Genomic DNA, 25,511 nt, shown 5'->3' with positions numbered 1-25,511 from the left:
GTGGCTGGCCCAGCTCTGGGCTAAATGGAAGACTAATGGATAGAGGGAGCGAGCCTGACGGGCTCTGAGGAGCCCTGTTCGCTCCCCCTCCACCTGTCATCCATCACATTTCCAGCTGATACTGGGAGATAGCTGTGCCACACTGGTGGGAGGGGGGACAAAAAGAGCAGGCGGAATGAGGGACAGCACCAGCTGGACGAGGACAGGGACACAGATGTGACTACTACATGTCTTTAGGAGCAGTCGGTGTTTAGCAGCCATTTTCATCCCCAGATGGAGGAAAAGAGAAGCCTGTCTGTTTGGGGAAGGATGATACCACAGGCTGTGCTCAAACTACAAGTACTCTAACAAGACTAAGTTGACAATCAGTGCACTCAAACAGCAGTCAGAGTACATCTTCAGGGCTAATTAGATTTTCCAAAATATCAATGAGCTGTTTATATTATCCTGCAACACCTAAATGGATGAAAGAGGCTAAAATGAATGGGAGAGAACGAGGCGAATGGCTTAGTGACTATTAGTATTGAAGCTTATGTAAGTAAATTAGGGCTCTTTGTGTTTTTATCAGTAAAAAGGATATAGTGCCATTTATACAACAGGGTTGTCCTCCCAGCGAGGAAGCTTTATGGGAACCTTTTCACATATCACTGGCTGTCCTTTCTCTTTGGGAGACAGTGACACACACATGCACACACACACACACACACACGCACAAAAGCCAGTGAAATGGCGTTTTAAAGTCATTTTATATCAGCTCAGATTAGAGTTCTTTTAAAACAGATGTCACCTTGAGGGCAAAGAAAAGAGATTATAAATTATTTGATCACCTCTCTACCACGAATCTTTTACCATGGTCGTGCCACAGTCCTTAGATTTAACGTCAGAAATAGTATCCCTTCAAAGTTAATGCTTAGCTTGGCTTTTCAAATAAAACAGGGAACAAGTGATTAAAAATCTAGATCAAAAGGAAAGGATTTGATCATGAATTGCAGTCCCATTGTGTAGTGGATGGGAAACTAAAGCATTCTGTTGTTTGGTAATTTAAGAGAATTGTATCTGCCACCGAGCACAAATCAGGGAATATCCATCCATACAAGCATCCATTTTCTTCCACTTATCCGATTCTGGGTCGTAGGGAGGCTGAAGCCTAGCCTAGCTGCTATCGGGCCATGGGCAGGATATACCCTCGATAGGTCACACTCACATTCACACCTACGGGCAATTTAGAATAATCAGTTAACGTACATCAGAGTACACAAAAAGAACAAGCTCATACAGAAATGCTTCGGCTAGATGGCAGACTCATGCCAATGACCTTCTTGCTGTAATACAACTGTGCAACCCTACCATGGCATGTGCTGATTTTTATTGTATAATATATTTAGTTAGGTGGTCTAGCTGTCCATAAAAGATTCTAAAGCTATGGCAGAATTACTATTGGCAATCCAGATGATTTTGTATATCTTTACCTGCTTCTTAAAATACAGTTTTTTCCTCTCCTTAAAAACAGAAACTTTGCTCCTCCTCCTTGTGAGTCTTTTGGGAATTTAATCAAGCCTGATTAATTTGGAGGAGCAGGTCTAACTGCTTCTTCATCCAATCAGAAAATCTACATATTTTCACATCAAAGGGTGCTATGACAACACACAAGTGTTGGGTTAATTAGGTTAATTAGCCTAACACTTCAGGTTGATCATTGGTCTCACCTTTGATACCTTGACTAGGCAATCAAAGGAGAATCCGAAAACCTCAAAATGAAGCAATTTTTATATGCAGTCTGAATATAAATCCAGACTAATGCTTGTAATTTAGTGACTGACATTTATCAAGTCTTCTGTGCACGTTCAGCTTATTGCACAATTAAAAAATATATTTCAGAAAATCTGTGGGGAAAAAAACAAAACATAATTACCGTCTATTTTTGGTTTTGCTTCCAGTAGGAAGCAAAACCAGACTCTGATGAGAAAAGGAAGTTGCAGAGCTGATGTAAAACTGCCAACTCAGATATTAAAAATGTTTCTTCATGTAATTTCTGCCGCCCACCGGTTTGGACCAAAGTCAGTCTCCCTTCGAGTATTCTCTCCTTCACCTTTTCTGGTTTTTAGTGTATCATCTTGTATGGCGGTGGCTCTTGACACTTTTGTATACTGCGGCTGTTAAAATGCAAATTTCACAGGATTCAGCTTTCCTGTTCTGTCGGCAATTTACAGTATGACGTCCCCATCTCCTTGCCGCTGAGCAGAGATGTGAGTGTCAGCTATATCCATCCTCCTGAGCCTCTGTAAAATACCTTTTTGCACAGACTGCAGCACTGTTCCTTTCAGGCTCTGAGGCACGGCGACCAGCGCTTGTTACAAGCACCTTACTCTTGGGTCTCGAATGTTTTAGGCCCTGACATTGTTTGCACATCTGCTGTATGTGTTTTAAGGTGATGGTAGTTCAGGGAAAACCTTAAGCTGTGCTGTTTCCTAGATGCATTCAGATAGCTGTGATAGCTCATCTCCTGTGTAAACACTGGGAGGCTTCAAGACCCTTTACAGCAAGAATAAATCTCAGACAAAACAAGCCCATGAAAGACAGTGGCATGATAGTATATTCATGTCACACTCTATTGTAATGCCAAAATGAACATTATGCAGGGCACCTTGCCACCTTTAGATTGCATACAACAAGGGCAGGGCGCTATCTGGCTGATGTAAAGTTTTTAATGCGGACCTGCTGCATTTATTAGACGTGTGGTGATCGGAGACATGTCTGCCCATTGCAGATGTTCTGATAGAATTGGTCCTTTCCCAAGAGGAAAGTGTCTCCTCAGTGGTAGTTTGTTATTTGCGGCACTAAAATATGCACAGAAGCGCTAAGAATACATCTCTGTCTTTGTGGAGTTCCCTGTTGCCGCTGTGTAGAGTTTCATCAAAGATGCTGGAACAACATTGGCATTTTGTAAACACGTGGGATTAATTGTCACAGTCTCATTAACTCACAGTATGTAGAGTAAACAGCCTTAGCTAAGGTGAAATGAAGCGTACTGCAAATAATGTGCACTTAGCAAGTGGAAACACTTTGCATCTGTGTGTGTGTGTGTGTGTGTGTGTGTGTGTGTGTGTGTGTGTGTGTGTGTGTGTGTGTGTGTGTGTGTGTGTGTGTGGGTGGGTGGGGGGTGCGCCGGCTGGCTCAAGGTTGCTTACAGATAATAAGTGGAAATGACAATTGAATGTCAGGAACAGGACAGGATTAACAATTTAGAGACTGAGAGGAACACTTCCTTTTCTCTCCTTTCAGCCCTATCGTGACACCGATTCATACAGATGAAAGAATGAAATAACTAGCCATGAAATAAATATCAATACATGTGCATCATAGAGTATCAGGTTGTTACACATTCTTGACAACCTTGTGCATTAAATCCTCTCTTCAGTAAGTACAAGAAGGTGTAACTGTGTTTCAGCATATGCAGCTTATCTGGATAGTGTTTTTTGGTTATCTCTCCCACATGCTCCACCCTTTTCTGTCCTCTGCCACGTCAGACTACAGATTGTGTCTTTAATATGAGCCGAGCAAAGGCACTGAATAATTCATGCTTCATATTGTCACCTCATACTAATGTGTGTATGGTGTAGTAATGAGAAGGGAAAATGTAGCACTTACAAGTCGATAAACACGGCTTCTTTTTAAGTACTTCTAAGTGTAGCCCAGCATTGCAATAGCCACTTCTTTTTAACTTCCGCTTGTTGAGGTCTTCAGAGCCACTGAAGCTGTGTTGTACCATTCATTTTTATTCAAAGCCATAGAAGATCCATTTATTTCCATCAGAGAGTTAGATAAGAAAACCCAAGATTGGAGACCGATCCATTGTGATCAGCGCTGCTTGTCCCGAGTGGTCGTTGTTGTTGTCAGCGTTACATCGCTGAGGTTCTTACAATGCTACTCGGGCTTCTCTCAGGCTCGTGGATAAACAATCGCCGTGCCACTTTTTGATGTGCATAGGGATTTCATTGTGAGTTATGCTGACATGCTTTGACATGTAATTTACTTCAACCTGCAATAACTGATTGTATTTTAGCCAACTGGGGGCTGTGAAAACAAGCTGAGTAGAGCACTGATGTATTACCCTAGAAAGTTAATATGGCAAAATTGTTAGCAAATAGCTGTTTAGTTACACATTCAGCAGATACAGAGCAGCATTAGCATTTATTCAGAATTCCTGTTCCTGGTCACCGGAAAAATATATTATTCACTGTGACTGTCTGCTGTTTTCAAGCAGTCACAGTTCCTCTTTAGTAAGAAAACTAAGACTGATCCAACGTAGTAATGCTAATGCCCATATAACCAAATCAGTGAGCTGAAAGATGCTGAAAGATGCTGAAAGACTGCGCAGAGATGAGAGGAGCTGTAGAGGCTGGCAATAATTATCCACGGGTTCATTACTGCAAGCAGCGCCTCATTTGAGTCTGTGCTTATGCAAAAATATTGATTATAGCAGCTTTAACAATAAGTACTTTGATGTAGTCTGTGTATTATCTGTCATGATGATTTGTCTGGAGTCTTTTCAGACAGTGTTGCCAAAATGCCTCGCAAAAAAAAAAGACAACAACCCTCTAATCTCCTAAGAAAAGAAGAGCACGTGCACATTCCTGAAAAGTGTTCCAGGGCCTCTGCTGTTGGAAAAGAAACTGGTCTAAGTCTGTCTCAACCCCTTTCATGGTGAAATTCTCTGTGTACAGGCCTAGCAGAAGCTCTTGTTCTTTGGTTCTGTCAGGTTTTTATGTAAAATATGTGAGATCTTAAATGCTTGGGGGAAGATGTTCCTTTTAAAGGCATTCAAAAACCAGGAAACCGTTATTATCTTTGTCTCAGCTGTAGCTTTCAAGACTTGTGCTGTGTGCTTCAGTCAGTTCAAACAAAGCCGGTGTGGATGCGCGTCAGCAGTGCTGATTTTGATGTCAAAACCTGATGTTTGCACACGCAGGTGAAACATACCAGTAAACACGAGAGGTTCCTCGCGTATCTCTCGGTATCATTGCGTGTGTGTTTGTGTGCATGTGTGTGTCAGAGTGAGAATCCTGAAGGACACTCATCTGCCCAGGTGGGGTGGGAGAGAGCTTTTGTGCCTTAAGCACTTCAAGGGCTGCTGCTCTGTCAGGTGAGTCTATCGGGTGTCCTCAGCTGTCGACCACATACACAGGACAAGGACACAACCGTTGCTGCCCACTTCAACGCAGCTCCTCCTGGGTTTGTCATAGGCTGTGTCACCTGTCAGTCACAGCTGTGTAATATATTGTCAAGTGCACAGGGCAAGGGCACAGCAAGCTGTGCTTATAATTAACTCTGCAGAAGACCTTTGAGTCATATAATGGGGGTCAGCACACCCCACTGTAGTTTTGGTATTGGCGAAGAATTGTCCTCCATGTGGAGCCGTGTGATTAAAATGACATACTGTGGGTTTCCAGGCAGCAGCGGTGGAGGGGGTGGAGCGAGGTGTTCCATCACCGCTTATTAGGAAAGGTCATCTAGAATAGCTGTTTGTGATTTGGGAAAATAGCCCAAAATTGCAAACTGAGAGGATGTTTTGGATGTCCCATTTAGAAAGCTTTGTGGTCCTGGTGTTGACCCAACGTGCCCGCACAGTCAGAAACACATGCGCTACAATAAAGTCGGAAAAATTGAATGGTTATCGCTAGGCGACTAAGTGGGACACATTGGGACTGTATTAGTGTGCATACGTCTCCATGGCATTTTTATTTCTGTTAGTCATCATGTGTAGAAAAGTCTAAGCTACGACTAGGATGAAGACAACAGTGAAAACTAGAAAGGACACAGTATTGGGGTTCCTCCTGAAGCCAGAAGTGAATACATGCTCCTTCACATCTTCAAATACAGCTCAAGTAGCCGAAGTGATTATGATTACTTGGATAACCCGGGGCACAAGTGGGTAATATTTCAGCATTAGGCTATATTCATCTCCATGATAACTGATCAAGTGTCCACTGATGATAACCACAATATGTGATTACAAGCTTCAGGAATAATTAATAAATGGGGCAAATAAGCATAAAAATGAATTAAAGTGAGTTATATCAACTACATATGATGTGGCACTTTAGTGTCACTCTTAAGTAAAAGAGAATTATCACCAAACTTGGGACGTTTTCCTGAGTGATTTTATTGCCTTGTCGCTGTTTTGGCTTCATGGCCGTTGACTTTATTACAGCTTTATTACAGCAGGTAGCTACTTAAATTCATAGAAAAGAAAGAAAAATTCAGTTTAACCCGATGTATGGTATTTTTTTATTACTGTTGAGGTGAGAATATTTAGTAGCGTCTTTCTTTATGTTTTAAGCCTTTTTCAGTTTTGATGATTATGGCTCATAGCTTATGAAAATCAGAAACCCATATTTCCTTAGATTAATGTTTTTAATAAAGGGGTTTACAGTACAGAAACATATGTTCATTTCTACACTCAGTACTTGGTTGGAGCTCCTTTACCATGAACTACCTACGCCATCACAGTGGTGTGGCTGCAATTAGGTCGTGGCACTCCCGAGGTGTTGCTGAAGCCCAGGTTGTGCTCATAGTGGCCTTCAGCTCATGTGTGTTGTTGGTTCAGGTGTTTCTCATCTTCTTATTGACAGTCCCCATGGATTCTCCTTCTGGATGAAATCAGATGAGCTGGCTGTCCAATCAAGTACTGCAATAACATGGTCAGCAAACCAGTTGGTTTTGGCGCTGTGGGCAGGTGATAAGTCCTGTTAGAAACTGATGAAGTGCATTAAAACCTCCTGGTGTACAGCTGTGTTGACTTTGGACCTGATAAAACACACTGAACCAACCAGCACCACCACAACCAGCAGATGACAGGGCAGCCCAAATCCTCATAGACTGAGCTAGCCTCACACTGGACTTCAAACACCTTGGATTATGTACTTGTCTGCTCTAGGACTTTGATTTCCCAGTGCAGTAAAAAATGTACTTTCATATGAAAAGTATGGACTTGAACCGCTGCGTAACAGTCCAGCTCTTTTTTTCTTTCCTGAGCCCAGGTAAGACACGTCTGACATTGTCTCTGGCTCAGGAGTGGTTGATATTAGGAATGTGGCAGCTGCAGCCCTTTTCCTGAAGACGTCTGTGAGCGGTGATTCTTGATGCACTGACACCAGCCTTGGTCCTTTCCTTTGAAGCTCTCTCCCTTTTCCTATCACACTTTTCCCTTCCAGCCAACTTTCTATTAATATGCTTCAATAGAGCACTCGGCGAACCGCCGGCCTTTGCAGCCCTGACCTTCTGTGGCTTATATATCAACAATGCATCCTTGTGAATGGCTGATCGTCACCTGGACAACTGTCAAGTCAGCAGTGCTCCCTGTGATTGTGGTTGCCTGTACTGTTCTAGACTGAGAGATAAACAGCATTTATACTGTTTGAATTATAGTTACATAACTCAAATTTGAAATGACATTGTCTAATAAATTAAGATATTGGATTTTGGATCTTCTTGAGCTAAAAGCCATAATCATTAAAATTATAACAAAAAAGCCTGGAAATATTTCAGTTTGCATGTCATGAAGGTCTACATACCCATTTGGAAAAGAAAGAAAAACATATAGCATTTTTAATAACCTTCCTAGACATTTTTCTCATGCGACATTAATCAATTAAGTATATAAATATATAACAGAAAATAAATAATGAACGAAAAAAATTTAAAAAAATAATTTTAATTTTAAAAAATTAAATGTAAAAAATCCATATGGATATAGAGATCTGACAGCAAAATGTGATGTCGTGTCTAAAGCGTTTTGCTCACACAGGTAATTTCTAGGTGGCAAGAGTCAGCTTACACTGCATGGACTAGTAGCGGTTGGATGACAGCGATACAGCAGCTTAGGTGCCAACTGTGCAGTATGAATTGAGTCTTTAATAGACTGCAATGCCTTCCCTCCGTGGTGTAGTATGCTGTTAGTGGCTCTGTCGTTTTGCATGATTTGAAAAGTTCTGTCGTTACATTAGCGGCCAGTGTCTCCTTCTAATCCCATCTGCGTGGTGGTAACAAACAAGGCGCCGGCAGAGCTGCTCAGCTGAAAGAACAGGGAATCCATGCTTTATACGAAGCACCCCTAATTCAATTGACATTACTGGCTGGCTTTAATGGATTTTACCTGGTGAGCCTGAAAATTGAATATTTTAAAGCATATCAACTCCTTTGGAGTAACTGAAGAGAAGAAGTGCAATTTTCATTTCGTGAGCATTCGGTAATGAGAGGGCAACATAACTGAGATTGTAATCTATTCCTCAGGTTTGATTTGATTCATTTGATTTGTCTTCTGTAATGTGGTGTCCCTCTCACCTGCAGTTTGGGCTTTTATCTCCCTCAAGTCATTTGATGTTTTTCACCACTGCGTTTTATCCCCGGAGCACAGACTTACGCAGACACAAAGATAAATACTTACTGCATGCACAGCACTCCAACCTTTTGTACACCTCAGCTCTAGCTTCAGTCACGTCTTTCCGTGATGAGTCAAACTTTTTTTTTTCGGTGTCATCTCATTGAGCGTCTGAGGTTATTGTTTTGTCTCTCACTGTGTTGATCTCTGTGTGAGGTGGGCGGCCGTCCTTCCCCTGCTCTCTCTGTAAAGGTCAGTGAGCTGTAGGTGAAGTTGTGTCGATCAGATGAGTGTCATAGGCTGACAGCTAATTTTCATCAAAGCAACTCTGGGTGAGGCGGGTGAATCACAAAGTCTGTTGTCTCTCTCTAAGGATTCTCCACTACTTATCAGGCTTACTGACTCACTGTGTGGTCCTGCATCTGCTCACATCTTCAGTTTATTGCCCCTATAAAAGGTTGTAATGCACCTGTAACACCACTTTATAGGCAATAGAGGCGAGAGAGGAAGCAGAAATTTTTCATTTCTAGAGCAACCTTGTCTGATAATCTGCACACTCCAGCCTTTGTTCCTCTCTGTGTTTTTGGGGTTTTTTTTGCCCTCTTTCCTATTCTCTTCCTCTTTGCTTGTTCTCCAAACATAGTTTGCATTGATTTATTCTCTTCCACCAATTAAAAGCAATTTTGCAAGCATTAGAGTAAGCCATGCCGGTGGCCGTTTACTGCGGCAGGCTGTTCATTACCTCATTGTGTGTGTGCCTGTCTGCTCCTCTGTGAAAACTCCTGGGTGCCTCTGTTATGCTTTTTCACTCGCTGAATGTGTCTGCACAAGCATTAGCCTGCGAGTGTGTGAGTGCAAACATGTGCACTTCCATGCATGTTTAGCTCTACATGAGCAGATGGGTGCAGGTTCGTATCAGAGATTCCCTGCACGCGCGGGGCATTAGCTTTCTGCTTGCAGGCTAAATCCTTGTGTTGTTGAAGCGGTGTCAGTTGCCTCTGCCGCAACACAGCTTATCTTTTACCAACTCCCGCACCCCTTGGGAAGGGGAGACCTGGCGACAGGGTGGGGAATCAGGGAATATGAGAAAGCGGGCAGGAAGTCACGGGTTGGTGCAAATAACCCCGGGCTCTAGGGGAAGGTTAAGGAGATGACTCTATGCTGAATACTAAGCATTAGCCCTGAAGGACTGAGTGCCCCTGCACCTCTCCTGTCTTCTTCACGCTGACAGAGCTCTGTACCACCATGCCAGTCATCAAATCACTGTGTCACTGCGCACAGGTTTCATTTGAAGTGCCGCACAATCTGGTGTCACTGCCTTGATGGTGTTCCTGCTGCATAATAAGTGGTGCTGCTCCAGGGTCATCATGCAACTGATCAATTACATTTTAGTGATGTCATAGCTTTGCGACCCCATTCAGGTGAATTCTGCTCTCATTCCCTTTCCTCCAGTTAATATTCTTTGCCTAGTCGTTCACACACGCACGGTTGGCTTTTTTGGAGGACAGCACGCGAGTGTGTTTCCATACACTCTACATTAGCTGTATTCCCGCAGTCCCTCCCTCTGCAAAGCCAACGAGCTATGCAAATGGACATCAATGACTCCCACATTACCCCTGTGAGGATTTTGTTACTTTACCCTGTAACTACCCTCCCCGATTTTCTCCCAGAACGGCTGCCAAAGGCCAGCAAACTTCTTCCGCTACTCTTTGTATTTTCCCTCAAGTCACAAAGCTGTCACGTCACAGCTACATAATTGTCAGCTGCAGTGTCGGTCCTGGAGCGACATCAATGCTGGTGTTGTTGAAATAACTCCAGCATGGCAATATCAGATCAACTGCCAGTAACCCTTTTGGAGGGCATTTGCAATTTTACCACATTGGTGTACCTGTGTTTTTTGTTTGTGTTTTTAAACAAAATTCGATTGCTGCAATTGCGTTTCTCAGTGTGCTCGTCCAGTTGTGAAGACGAAACACATTTTTGGATCAATTCAGTTAATTTTGTCGCTCTTTGGCTTTAGATATACTTTGCTTTGTTCAGTACTTGATCATTTGCAGGATGAAAAAATTAGTAGCACTTGCAAAATAAATGGTTGCTACACTAAAATAGGACACACGCACACACACACAAAAAATGCAGTGCCAAGATATGATACTAATTTCTGTTCTTAATCACAGTCTTAATTTTCTCAGCCAGACTTCAGCAGCTGGAGTTCATAAGAGCTGCTTGAGTTTACTTATCATGCTCTTAGGTGTGCACACATACTTGGAAATAAAGTATGCGTATCTAGTTTTAAATTAGTTTTTAGTAGTCGGTACAATGCTGGAGCCAAGTAACAAGTCTGAGTGATAAACTATGAGCTTTTCTAAGGTACCTTTGGAAGTCTGCCATGTTTTCTTGTATTTAGCACTGACATAAAGGTGCCCCTACAGTTGCAGCTTGTTTAGGGCTATTGTCCAAAAAGACAGAAGTAATTTTGTTGACGACTCGTACACTTTGCGTAGTGAGTTTTAGTTTCTACCTTCATTCTGGTCCCAAAGTATAGAACAACAAGATTTAAAAACAACTCCAGCGGCCATTACTCAGATGAACAAATTACAGCTTTGTTACATTGTGGGTTTTATGACGCTCAAAATTATTACTTGTTCTTCTTTATTTTGTACTGTCAGAGTGAGAATGTGAGGATCACGACTGTAGAAGGCGTGACTGCTGTATCTACAGGTACAAATAATTGGAGATAAAGTATCTGAATTTCACGACCTTGCCTCCAAACGTGCTCCTTCCAGTTCTTTTCTATATATGATCCCCCAGTTCTACAAGCTGTTCATTCCCGTTTATGTGCCCCACCCTCCCTCGCCTTTTCAGTTCTTTCGCTTCTTCACTTCTGTTTAGGACATGGGGATCTGCCAGGCCCGGGAGCCGCCGCCAGTGCCCTTTAAGGCCTTTCCCAAACCGTAGCTCAATTCAATTCATTGTTAAGACGTCTGGGAAGGGATCTCAAAACTGGACTGTAGGTGGAAGACAGCTGGTGCCATAAGCTGCCACCTACAGTCCAAGGATGGTCGTTCACAGCGACATAGATGGCTTTTTTCACTCCTCTTTCAAACCATCAGTCTTCTCTGTCTTAAAAGTGAACACTGGCATCCTCGAAAGAGTAACCTTGATCCTATAGATGCAGATGTACAGCTGAGTCTTGTCCTCTCAAGTTTTTCCACTTCTTCGGACATTCCCTTATGTCCATTTTGTTAGTTACAACAATCTCCCTCAAGATAACTGCTGACATTTGAATTTATATTATAATTGGTATTCTTTATGCTGAGACGATGAATTCAAAAACTGAGGTGAAAAAGTTGCTCGAAACACGCAGGAGGAATCAACTGGCCAATCACAATAGTTGCGGGCTCCTACGATGTGACGTGTAGTTACATTTCTCAGTTATGTGAAAGGTTACGGCTTAGGGTTAAAAGGGGTTTTGGGTTACATCATAAGTTACGGCGCAGATTTCCTTCTGAAGCATAAATCAGGCAATACTCATCCTTTGGACTGTTTGGCTCTCTCCCATCTGCTGCATGAAGCCAGAGGTGAGACATCAATATGTGAGCAACAGAGCCCAAAACCATCAGTACTGCTTCCCATTTACTAGTCGTGTGTGGGCATGGTTCTTTTTATTTCCCCAATTTTTTAAAACTGGAAATAAAATGAAAATGAGCTAAAAAGGTGAAAAGTGTGCAATTCAGTCTCTTGCCAAGGGTACCACTGTGACATTATCTCTTTGTCACAGGCCCGGCCCTGTTAGTGTGCACACGTTCAAGCCATACACATGTGTGCCCATGTGCACGCACGTTTTCAGTGCTAATCTTGCTTTTTTGCTCAAAATGAAAGGCATCATGTTTGTCTACACACGTTCATCTGCAGATTAGCCCCTGGCTGCCTGCTTGGCCCCATGCAGGAGAGAGTGGAAACACACACTTTCCAGCAGCCTTTGTTGTGCCACACTACCGGCTCGCAAAAACATCAACCCCTCTACCTTAATATTTTTCAACAAGGGGATGATACTCCAATTCATAGAACTGTTTCACAAGCTTTCAGGCTGAGTCAAGCAATATTATTGAATGAGATTAGTTCCAATTTATTCTGGCTTTATAGAAAACCTTGTATCCAATGAAACCGGAGGAAAATGTGTGCAAATATAAGTCCTAAAGTATCTGAGTAAACACATCCAAGTATTTTTGAATCTATTCGTTCCGTTCTGCTTGTCCCCCCCCCCCCCCCCCGCATGTGTTTTTTTTCTCTCTTGCTGTGCACTTGGATGTCATGAAAATCCAATTAGGTGGACTCATTCTGTGAGAACACCACAAAACCACACTCCATGATGGCAATCATATGAATTCTTCATATGGGATTTTAGATGCTCCCCTCTCTTTGCACACACCGTGTCTACACAAAAGATAGAGTAATTGGCAAACAGATCTCCATACAAAATGCTTTTCCCGTCTCCTTTATGGGCTCTCAGCATAACAATGGGCACTTCTGTAATCTCTGCTGTGTGATTCTGAAATGAAAAACCAATCAAATGTGTCTCCTGTTGGGCGAATACTACCGTATGTAGAGTAGGTTGCCAGCATTTAGTGGCTCCCCCATTGACACATGAGCCAAAGAAACATAATAGTCTAATGTATTTGATTGTTTTAGACTTTTTTTACAGGGGTTTTTTCAGCCTTTTGGTCACAGTCCTTTTGCAAATCAAATAAAAGCTCAAATATTTCTTATACACTCATTGGCCAATTTATTATTTATGCCCATTCAACTGTGATTATTTCAGCCAATCACATGGCAGCAAATCAGTGCATTTCTGCATGTAGACATGTTCACGACAACCTGCTGAAGTGAGCATTAAACTAAGCATCAGAAAAAGGGTGATTTAAGTTTTGGTGCTAGATGGGCTGATCTCAGTATTTCAAAAACTAGTGATTTACTCTGACTAGAGTTTACAGAGAATGGTTTGAAAAGGGGAAAATAATCCAGTGAACGGCAGATCTCTGGACGAAAAGGTCTTGTTGATGTAACTACTTATTACAACAAAGGTGTGCAGAAGAGCATCATGGGCAACGGAAGCAGAAGACCACACCATGTGTAACTGAGGCTACAATGAAAGCACTGATCCATCCAGCCTTGTATCAACACTCCAGGTAATGGTGCAGGGGTTATTTTCTTGGCCCACTTTGAAGCCCTTAGTACTAGTTGAGCATTGTTTAACCACCACAGTCTACCTGGGTACTGTGGTTGGTCATGTCCATCGCTTTATGTTAGCTAGATAGCAAACAGAAAAAAGTGCTTGTATGAATGTGTGTGTGAATGGATGACTGAGACATGTTGTATAAAGTACTTTAAGTGCTTTAACCACAGTTTTCCCATCTTCTGATGGCTGCTTCAAGCAAACTGGTTTCTTGAACGTGACATTGGGTTGCGGCCAAAAGACCTCCACAGTCACCAGATCTCAACCCAGTAGTGCACCTTTTGGGATACAGTGCATCATGGATGTGGTGCTATCAAATCTGCAGCAACTGTGATGCTATCGTGTCAATATGGACCAAAATGTCTGAGCACAGCACATTGTTGTGCCAATGCCGTGAAGAATTTTGGAGTTCTGAAGCCAATCCAGGTGTAACTAATGTGTGTGTGTGTATGTTTTAAGTATAGGTGGGGAATCCTTAAATTTTATGCTGACATTATGGTGCTCTCAAGAAGAGCAAAGTAATTGTTCTTATTATATTTTTATTGACTTAAAAAAAGGTTGAACAGTGACAGTCAAGGTCCGTGTCATTAAATCAGTTATGAACATTTTGATTTTATCACTGTTAATCTCTGAGTCTGTGTACATCACAGGACATTTTCAATAACGCGTATTAGGATTATTTGTAATCCATGCTATCAGAAGATCTTTTTTCCTTTGCTGTTGAGAAGCCAGGAGCAGCACCACGGGATTGTGCAGTCATGCTCTGTGGCTTCTGATGTATTGACTCAGTCGCTCTGCTGCTTCTTTTACCCTTTATCTTTGTCACTGTTTTTGTACTTACCCAAACAGTGTTTCTTTCCTTGAAGAGTGAATTAAAAGAGACAAGACTTAAAGTCTATACAACAAAACTCTGTGATGTCGCACAGCAGCACTTTGACCTTAAAAGAACCAGTCCATCCTCCTGAACACCCCTGCCCGACGCCCCCTTTTCAAAGATCTGGGAGAACTCATCTAAAAATGTGAAAACATTTCTACTTAAAGATGATTGTACAAATTGTTTAAAAAAAATAAAGACAAATTTCTATTTTTCTCTTAAATATATCCAACTCTTTGAAGGAAGCAGCTAACATTAGCATGCTAAAATGCTAAAAATCACAGTATTATCATAAAGATGCTAACCAGAACCCTGTAATACAAAGCAAGTTCAGCACACCCAGAATATCTTTCTATTACCTTGCTTCTCTGACCCTAACACTGACAGTCAGGATATGCAGTCACACAAAGCTGGTTATCAACTTCCTAAGTTCACCCAGGATTAGGATGCAGCGCGTGTCCATGAAAAAAAGAAGAGCCGGCAGCACCTGACCATCACAATTACTGGTAACAGAGTGACTGATTTTATACAGGAACAATACACTAGGTCTAACAATCAGTTCACCTGAAACCTTGGCTAATTGTGACCCTCACCTGTTTTCACACCTTGGCTCATGTGATTAGGCAGAGGATCAGTAGGAGGTCCACGATGCTCTTAGGGAAACTCCTAATAGGGCTTAAAAATCTGGGACTCTTCACCAGTTGCTCTTAGAACTGAAGAAGCTTCTCGGATGGGAAGTGAAACTTAAAGAAGTCCAGATGCTGTTCTTTCCAAGCTCCTTAGACAAGTTTTGTCATGATGTTACCAGTTTTTGGACCCAAGCAGCAGACTCAGACCCCTACTAACAAAATTTAAAAGATTTATTACAGTGGCAAATGATTAAAGCCAATGATTAAAGTTATTAATGTCGGGGAATCTGACTTGGGAGGGGTAGCTGGTGGGCAGGCTGGGGGTGGTGGCAACCAGAAGTGATTCAGTGGAAAGTTGGCAGGTGGGTGAGGTACAGACAAGTCTATAGATCCCCAGAGAATGATGCGTTGCATGAATAGCGAAGCCTGGTGATTGGCCGTCAGCGCTTGACTCGTCACAGAAACATAGATAGCCTACAGAGTGAGCTCCAGATGAAGAACTTGGAGACAAACCGGGGCCCAAGGTCACTGGACAAATTGCTTAGCAATAAGCACTAGACCACAGTGGATGGCGGAGAATTGTAGCCACAGACTGGCCCACCTCTCCATCTAAGAGAATAGAAATAGAAAGAGAGAGAGATAGAAAGCAAAGGCAAAACGCCCCCATGCATGCCCAGACCCTGAAAGGTTAAATATGTAATACATACTTAAAGAAACACTGCTGCTACAGACAAAGCAGGGGGATGTGTGTGTGAGAGAGAGGAAAAGTACTGTAGACTAGAACAGCACTACAAGTGTGCAGCTTTAACAGCTTTGGTCAGTGAAATTGGGAATGAGCTACCATATTAATAAAGTTTAGCCTGTTTGAAGCCTGGAAAGAGAAAAGTGCAGACTGTGTAAGTTAACAGTATCAAACTATCACAACTCTATCATTAAGCAACAGGAGAATGTGCTGTACTGTAATCAAGTAATTCATTAATTTAACATTTAAACGACAGTTTTTGTTTTTAAACTCTCAGCCGCAGCCTCGGTGATGTTTAACAGTCAGAAGGCACCTGCTGATCTCTAACCTGGAAGTTACCATAGCAATATACCCAGGTAAGAAGTGAACCACATTGGTAGTACAGACAACCCAGAGGTAACCCTGAAGTTACCTGGATAAGACAACGATGAGTGCCGTCCCTGAGCCTGGTTGTGATGGAGGTTTGTTCTAAAGGGGAGTCTTTCTTGCCACTGTTGCCAGGTGTTTGCTCAAAGGGGGTCATTTGATTGTTGGGATTCTCTCTGTATTCTCTCTCTGTAGGTGCTGATGTTAATTCCACTATATGAGCATTTACACTACATGACCCCTACATGAACTCTGTGTCACATATGCAAACAAAAATCAGCAAAAAGTATAAAAATAAAAACCATGTTTTATTTTTTTAAGAATCAGCAAAAGTTTTAAAGCCTTATTGTGCCTTTGTGAAACAGAATCCGTGTGTTTCGATATGTCGCTTTGGGATTTAAGTGTGGGTGTTTGGCCTGATTTTTTTTTTCATTTTTACATTATTATTATCATTGTTTTAGTTTTGGTTTTTCAATTTCTTGGCATGTTGTATATGCGTGTGTTCGTTCCGATCTTTGCTCTTGCAGCAGTTATGTTCTATGAAGCAGCACACTCATAGATGAGGCAACGCTTTTTACTGTTCAACCATTACAAAGTACTGTCCTCCTGCTGTCTCTCTGCCATTCCCTCACACTGCAGCTTCCCTCTTTTCTTCATTTCCCACTGAGCTCTTGCATTCCCTTCACACTGTTTATGTAGGCGGGATGGCACAATAAAACAGGAAAAGCTTCCTTGGGAGCTGCTGATTGCGGATGCATATGGTTCTCAGAGGAGTCAGTGGAGTGAAATGGTCAGAATAGGTCACCAAGCCCTGTGATGCAAGTGAGCCAAGAGCAGCCCAACAGAGACTGATGGAAACAGGTCACGGAGGTAAGGGGAGTGCCGCCTCAGTTGCGGGATACAGAATGCTGCATAGGGACTATCGTCAGTCTCAACCTTATTGGATTTCCCCCAGAAATGTTTATTTCTCTCACTGCTCTGCTGAGAAGTAGCTCTCCTACTTAGCTCATCACTATTTATTAAAGGAGCCCCTGAGGAGTCTGAGCATATAATCAGGTCTGAGGGAAAATGGCTGGCGGAGAGAGCAACGGATTCTAGGGAGAAATAAGAGGCTAGAATTTACAGTACTTGCACTGCCAGCTCCTTTGCTTTATCTGAGAAAAAGTGATGATTGTATGTGTGTCGGAAAGGAATGATCACAACTTACAGCGTTAACTAATGAGATTACAGGTTAAATGTAAACTTTAATCCTTTATAATGTTTACAAAGAAGTTACATCAAACATTGTTTGGTAAAAAAAAAATAAAAATAAAAATAAAATTATATATATATATATATATATATATATATGTATATATATATAATTTATAATCGAGCATTTATTCTGTTGCTTACAGGAAAGGTAATTTCATTTTACACTTTTCACTGCAAGCACAAATAGTTTGAATAGTTCTCTGTTCTCTCACAAAAGGATTGGTTTCTAAAACCAATCCTTTTGCAGTGCTTTCTTTGTCCGATCATAAAGTTATCAAAATAACTGAGAGACAGACAGCATTTTCAAAGCCCTCGTCTTTTTCTCCTTCTGCCAGTCTACCATAGTCAGGTGAATGATTGAACCACAGACAGTATTAAGCATAGGCGTGGCTTTCTAGTCATAAAAATTAAGCCAATGTGGAAGTACCTTAAACCCGCCGTCTGTGTGAAGGCCATCAGATGGCGATAGCTGTGGTTAAAAAATAAATTAAAAATGGACTCAGTGACTCGTTTTAGCTCATACTGAACAAAAAATAAAAATAATAAGTATTTTTTGGAAACCTTGGCCATGTGTTCAAATGTGAGGATTATTTGTGCCATGACATGTGTTGTTAGCCAATGAGTGTGTGGATATCTTGCAGCCAAAATGGTCACGGTGGAAAGGTCTTTAAAACATGACTTCAGAAACCAGTGGGTGGTGTCAAGCTAGCTACATCCATCTTTTATGCTGTGTGTTGACAGATATAGCTAACAACATAATAACCTCTTAGGTCAGTATGTCCCTCTGCTTGATCAAATCTAGCCTCAAATTTGTCATATATTCTCATATTTCCTGACAGTGCCAATCAGCAAAGCCCTTGGGATGAGGCTTGGGTAGACAGCGCCTCTTAGCTGATTTTTGTTTTTCTTCCTTTTTTGAATTTGAACTCACTCATCTGCCATTTAAATCAGTGCCTACAACCAACTTATGAGTTGTTTTTTTTTTTACTTAGAAGTACCACTGCAGGTATTCTTTTGTGCATTAGCAACAAAAACTTAATTTGAGCCTGAGAGGGTTAAATGTGTGTTTTAGGACTTTTCGGCTTTACTGCCCATTTCAAAAGTAGTCAAAACATAATAAATTACAATCATTTTTTCATCATTAGCTTGATGAAAAAATGTAAATACCTTATGTATAGCTATGTTACTTATTTCTTTTTTACAGCATAAATAGCAAGCTGTGATTTGAAAACTACAACTGGGAGTACAAACCATGTACTCCCTGCATCCATTACTCTCATTACTCAGTCCTTTTTGGCTCTGTCTTACAGTACTGTGGTATAAATGAGGCTTGTCAGGGTCTGTTAGAGTCGCTGACACTTTAAAGAAGTTGCATCTTACGTCACTTTACACTGCCAGCTAAACGCTCTTTTCCTCTGTTCTCTTTCTTCCCACTGTGGGCTGTTGTCTCTTTCCTCCCCCTGTAGTTGTGTAATATTTAATATTCAGAACATTCAGACACAGTTCAGTGCTGTGGCTGCACAGGAGACATATTTAGTGACTGAGGAGAGCCCAGATGCATCGATATAAAGTGTTCTCTCCTTCACTTTTGAGGGGAGTGTCAGCTTGTCAAGCTTTGAGAAGGATTACTTTCTGACTTGTACTTCATTCTTTACCGGAGTCCTGTCATAGAGCTGTGTGATTAAGTTTAGCTTGAAATTTGTAAGGCAAGCAAAAAAAAACCACATAAAAAATAATGCAAGCATAAAGATGACTCATGCATTTGTACAGCAGCCTATATATATATTAGTGTTTATTTTCAACTATGTATATGTCACCGCTCTGTAGGGATGGGAATATTGCTGCATAGATTTTTAAACCCTTTTCATGCCAACTTATGTTGCAATTTCCTGACTGTTCCTCTAATATCCACTGCAGAGTCATGCTCTGGGCTTTTCTGAGATGACTTGACAAGTATTGAATGGATTAACATAGCATTTTAGTATTGATTTCCATGCATTTCTATTTTGATTTTATTTCCTGCATTGCAATTAGCAGATTAGAACACCCACACCTAGTAAACAACGAACTGGCACCAATTCTTTACACCACATCTGACTTTGGCTGTAGCATAAGTTTGGCATGTTTATAATTGTCCTGCTATAATGAAACTATCCTGTACTGTTCTTTCTTTTAGTTTAAATTAGTAATGTTAGCATTATGTAAAAAAAAAAAAAAGTGCATTTTGATGAGGATTATTTACATGGAGAATGCCTGACTGAGGTTTCAGCATAAATCCAGAAGTCACTAAGATTGAATGTGAGCTATTTAACCTGCAGGTGACTCTTACACTGACTGGTTCAAGCCCAAAGTGATCATTAAGTCAATAAAAGACACTTCAACCGCACTCCAACAACTGCTCTGTGAGCTCGGATATGGTCTGCGGAGTAATGACTGGTTCCCCTCTGGGACTAAAAACATTGTGAGACCTCACTAGAAGCCACTGATAGACATCCTGATCACTCAAGTGTAAAGAAACCAGATACAAGACCCTGCTGCACCCACTGGGACCTGTGGAGGACTGTACACGAGCTTTTTGTGTTGTTTGAAAGTTTTACCACAGCATTGTCTTTCTCTCTGGTTTAAACAGTGAATCTAGTTTTAATAGAAAAAAAAAACCTAGTGTATGATTAATCCTTTAAGAGCAGCATCAACCTTTTATTTTGGGATGTTCTCTGTGATTGCATAACAACATGCAGTGGTAAATCTTTTTTTTTTTTTTTGATGTAGCTACTTTCCCTCCATCTGTGATTTCACGCTGTTTTCGAGTATTTCAACAACCGGGATCTTTTTGCATTCCCTCAAAGGAAATACATAATAGCCTTGTAGCCAACATTGTGGACAAATATATTGCCACTTTTTGTTATGAGCACTCACTCTTACTGCAGTGGTACACAAACATGAGTATGAATTTTATTATTCGACAAAAGCCTGATGATAATATAACAAGCAGCAGAGCTGGTACCGTAGGGCCAGTTCAGTTTGTATTTATCTCTTTTTTGTGCAGTTTGTAGCTTGAACACCTGCAAGTAAAAGAAATACTGTGAGAATTACATTCCTCACTGGATTTCTGAGAAGAGCAGCACTTTTCATGGGCACCTTGGTGATTTTTAGTGCTGAATCGATCTCTGCCAGTTTACAGATTTAACAAATAATGTTCAAATCAATTAGGGGCAAAAATATCCAGAAGAAAAAGGATTCTTAGGCTTTTCTTCCTTGTCAGTGTTGCCAGTTTCTCACAGAGGATGCCACACAACTGCTGTAAACAGGCTGATTATTAAAGTTAGTGTAAGTGCATTAGAGTAGCCTTATGCTACTATTTAGACTATTTGTATTTCTGTAGTGTTAATTCACTAATCTTCAGTTGTGTTTCCTTTGCTTGATAAAGGCTGCAGAGCATCAGCTGAATAATGGCGTGACACCAACACATGCATTTTTTTCAACATGTTGCATTCTATTAAGATGACCCACAGGAGACTGCTCTTCATGTATGGATGCTCACTAAAATGCTACACAACAATCACTAAAACAATGGAGAAGTTGAAATCACAAAACAATAAGAGAAAATAATTAAAAATATAGAACATGATTAAAACATAATTCTAAATATCTAAAGCTAACATCTTATACTGTTCACAGAATGACACTGATGAAAAGTCTAAAGAGCAAAGGTGAGCTTTGAAAGCTATTAGAGAAGCAAACAACCTGACCTGAAGTGTTTTGGTGTTTCAGAGCTGCAGCTGCGAGGCTGTAGAAACCAGTCTGGGACTATTAACAGCTGCTGATCAGCTGGTCTAAGTATTCAACAAGGGATATAAAACTGTAGTATCTCTGCAAATACTCAAGGAAAAGCCCATGCAAGCATTTATATGTGAACTAAAGGTATTTAAAGTGAATCCTTTACCTTAAAGGTAGACAAAATTGGCAAAATATATGTTTACCAGATACTTAGGTGTTCACTCTGTTGCAGCTGACTGTGCGAAGACTCCCTGTTATTCACAAACCTGCAATTTGTCAACGGATCTCACGATTCACTGTACTCTGAGCATGGTCTGAAACATGGCAACCTATCACTGCATCATCCAAAAATTGGATACTCTGATCGAGACTAAACATGCGACTTTGTAGAAAACTCTATAAATGTTCTATATGATCTCATCTATATGCGCACATCTCAAAAGGGAAGCAGCTGGCAGAAAGACATCAAATTATCTCGGAAACACAGCAACACAAAGAAATATTATTTCACACGCGCGCGCACAAACACACGGAGTATGCGCACTCTCACAGAGCTGCCTTAAGTGTGTTTATCTTTGTTCCTATAGAGAGATGAAGAATACCATCTGTCATTTTACCCATTTCACTTCTCACATATAACCGCCCTCACAACATGAGACGATATTACATCAAAGAAAGAGGCTTGACTGGGGAGGGCCGCTATATTCATTGGCATGGAGACATGCAATTGCATTTTAAAGTGCAGTAACAAATTCAGGATGAAAGCAAAGCCTTATCTTTGGTCTCATCTGCCAACCTGGTATGGATTGGATGGGGAAAGTGATTGGGCCTTCTGTTATAATTTAGTCTTCTCTTCAATCTTGGAACTTTGCTGCCACTCTCCGATAAAATCGTACGGGGCCGGGACCATGTTATTGATTGAAACATTAGCCTAAACATATTTTATGTCAGCACTTTTACCTTTAAATCAGTCTCTGTTCAGAGGATGTGCTTTATAATCTGGGTTATGTTCATCAAAGATTTTGATTTATTTTATGTTCTTTTATTTCCTTTGGACTTTTTTTTTTTGTTCTTTGTAGCCTGCTAAGCCAAGGACATTGATGCTGTAATTTTGCCACAGTCAAAGAAACCTTTTCATAAATTTTCTTTCAGACTGCAAGGGAGTGAATCTATTACTGATGGAGGCGAGGAACGGAGAGGAATAGCATAATGATACGGTCGCATCCCACTTGATGTCATGGCAAACAGCACATTTACCACACATGGCACATCCCGGCGAGGCTTTGCTTTGTTCGTTTTGATACATTTTCAATCAAATCCTGGTGAGAGTGTAGAGAAACGTGCACATGAAGGATGCGCAAATATGAAATGACACACATTTTTACAACCAGCTGAAGGCACGCTGGTGATGAACAGAACAGAATGACCAAAAAAAGGATCCATCCTGTAACTCGTAGATGTACAACAACATATGCAATCATTGGGCATGTTTTTCTTTGCTTTCTCCGCAGAGTGAAGTTAAAAGAAGGCGTGATGTTCCTCGGCGCTCGCCCCAGCAACCCCACCCAGTGGATAGTTAGTCAAGATGTGAGGAGCGAAGGCCACCGAGTGGTGACTCTCCACTGCCGCAGGAAGGAGTCCAGCTATGATCAGCAAAGGTCAGCCCATAAAGTGCTTTTCTTTGAATGACTATATCGAGTTTGGGAGAATGGCCTCTTAGTGACTTGTAAACATCTTCATGACCTTCAATTACAAGACGTTAAAGTAAGTTCCTCACTGATGACAGCTTTTTAGTATGTGTATTTATTTTTTTAATGTGTTCATAACTACTGAACTCAACAGCCTGACTTCACATTAGCCGCTAAAAAGGTAGTTGTCACTTTTCGGATGTGCACAATTTGAGTTAGTAGCATCAGTTGGATGGCTTCAGTGGGCTTATCTCCAGAGTGATTTTTACTGTTGAATTAAAAAGTTGCTGATCATTCACATTTGGAAGGAGACACACACACACTCACAGGCACCGTGTGAATGGTTATTTAAGCGATGTTCTCTTTGCTCAAATGACACACTTGACTTGACATAAAGGCCACGTCTGTTGACACAACTGTGGAGAGAGAAAAGTTAATCGACTATTGCAGCATCCCCTCTTCCGTCTCTCTCTCTTTCCCCCTTGCTGTCGTTTTTATTTGCGTACTTACTTTCTCCACTAGCAGGCCTCAAAGTTGTTTTGGTCATTTCCCATCTGCATTCACATCCTTAAACTAATCTGGCAGATAGGAACGTGATTGCCAGCACAAGAGGGGGGGGGGGGGTAGAAAAAAAGTTGCCGCGTTAATTAAGTGCTGATTGAAGGCCTTTGTGCATTTTAATGGTTTTTCCTTCTCGGATAAGGAAGTAGTTTTAATAAATCTAACTTTCTAGTGACAGGTGTAATTTTATGGATTAGAGGCAGATGTGAAGCTGGGGAAGGCTTACTTATTCGCTCTTAAGCTTTCGTTCCACTTAGCAAATTCTAAACCACTCCCTTAAGAAAACAAGACTCCTGACATTGCAACTGCAACTTTATAATCAAAGTTGTGCAGGGGTTATTTAAGTGTAGAGCAGCCTGTGAAACATGTGTAATTTAAAGCTGCTGGCCCAGTGATTTTTTTAGACATGTTACTATTAGTGGATCATTACAAGGAGTGATTGTAGGCTAACTGCAGTGTTACAGCACATAAAACAAAGACAGCTGCGCGTGCCGTTGAATAGTTGCGCGTCTAAAATTAGTGGCGTCTAATAAATATTTTCTTTAATAGATGTGTCATTGTGAATCTGCACAGCTACATATAGGCCAGGAGCTGAGTCATGCTGTGTCTGTTGCAGATGTTTATGCTCAGATTTCAGTGGCCTTTTTATGTGAGGATTTAATATTTTTGCTTCTCAGAACAGGCAGTACATTTTTGGACTTTATTAACAGCCAGTTTCAAACATGAACTGCCCCGAGAACTCAAAGTCGCCTCCGCACTGAAAAAACTTTTCAGACGCTCCATTCAGTCGCATAATAAGGTTTGACAGCTCAGTCTTATCATTATGTTTGCGTCTGTCTGTTCCAGCCTATTTTTACTCACATAGAAATAATGGTGAGAATATCTTAGGCTAACATGTTTGTTATCATGACCGAATAAGATATTAAATGCACTTTGAGGCCGTTGAAAGCTGAAATTGATTTCTGTTTGGGAAGTTTTTTGTTGCTTTAAAGCAGGGTTCCCCAATCCCAGTCCACGAGGGCCGGTGTCCCTGCAGGTTTTAGATCTCACCCTGGGTCAACACACCTGAATCACATGATTAGTTCATTACCAGGCCTCTGGAGAACTTCAAGACGGTTATTTATCTATTTAAATCAGCTGTGATGGATCAAGGACACATCTAAAACCTGCAGGGACACTGGCCCTTGTGGACTGGGATTGGGGACCCCTGCTTTAAAGCTTGTGATATTTTAAAGGTGTTGGACTAGAGTTGATCTTACATCATATTTTGTTACAAACCTGAATACTAAAATGCATTTTGGATCTCTGTAGTACAGTTGTGATCAGACGTTAGGCTCATCACAGGCATGAGTGCTTTGCTAATTTGGGGCTTTTAATGATTTTTTTGAACTGAATGGAGCGACTTCACCAGTGGTCAGTATAAGAAAAGCAAAGATTATTTTGAACTTTGAGTCATACAAAGCTACTTTAGAAGTGTCCAAGAATAAGGAAGCTTTTAAAGGTAGCATGGGTACCAGATGAAACTCGGAGGTCATGTTTCATTTGTTCTGGCAGAATTCATCTGGACACCTTCCGGTTTACACAAATGTTCTCATAGCTCTGCTTACAGTGCACAATGCCACATGTTTTTAAGATGACTTTTTATAGGTCTAATTATTGTAGGTCCAAAAAGTATTTTGGTCTAAGGCTGTCACGGCGAGTGAGATGAGCCGTGTGGAAGAAATAAAGGAGGATCCAAACGCAGGCACTTGTAAAGGTGTGAGGGTGGTTTATTAAACACAAAATAAAAATGGGCAAACGGCAAAAGGAACAGAAGGCTATCTAAACTGAGAACAACTAAACTAGTGAACACAAACCCGGACATGAACATGAAGGAGGATGAGCAGCGGAGAATGACGACAGACAGCAGGGAAAACACACAAGTGAGACATGGTGGATACACAGACGGACCAGCAACTACAATGACAGAAGACACAACTTAAATACACACAGAGAAACACAGGG

At 41.2% G+C, this 25,511-nt stretch overlaps 1 protein-coding gene across 1 annotated transcript in view; it reads left to right on the top strand.

Annotated features, from left to right (window-relative positions):
• LOC146375834 (transmembrane protein 132C) overlaps positions 1-25,511 on the top strand; it is a 144,231-nt gene that overhangs the window by 45,273 nt on the left and 73,447 nt on the right. The window contains exon 3 of the mRNA XM_084945881.1: positions 22,770-22,916. Coding sequence (XP_084802007.1) covers positions 22,770-22,916 — 147 coding nt within the window. The remainder of the gene's footprint in view (positions 1-22,769; positions 22,917-25,511) is intronic.

The sequence above is a fragment of the Perissodus microlepis genome, chromosome 12, assembly GCF_051167445.1.
Source record: "Perissodus microlepis isolate ML-2025 ecotype Zambia chromosome 12, ASM5116744v1, whole genome shotgun sequence".
NCBI classification, from domain to species: Eukaryota; Metazoa; Chordata; class Actinopteri; order Cichliformes; family Cichlidae; genus Perissodus; species Perissodus microlepis.
Note: the sequence above shows the minus strand (reverse complement) of the source record. Positions and strands in the feature narration are given on the sequence as shown.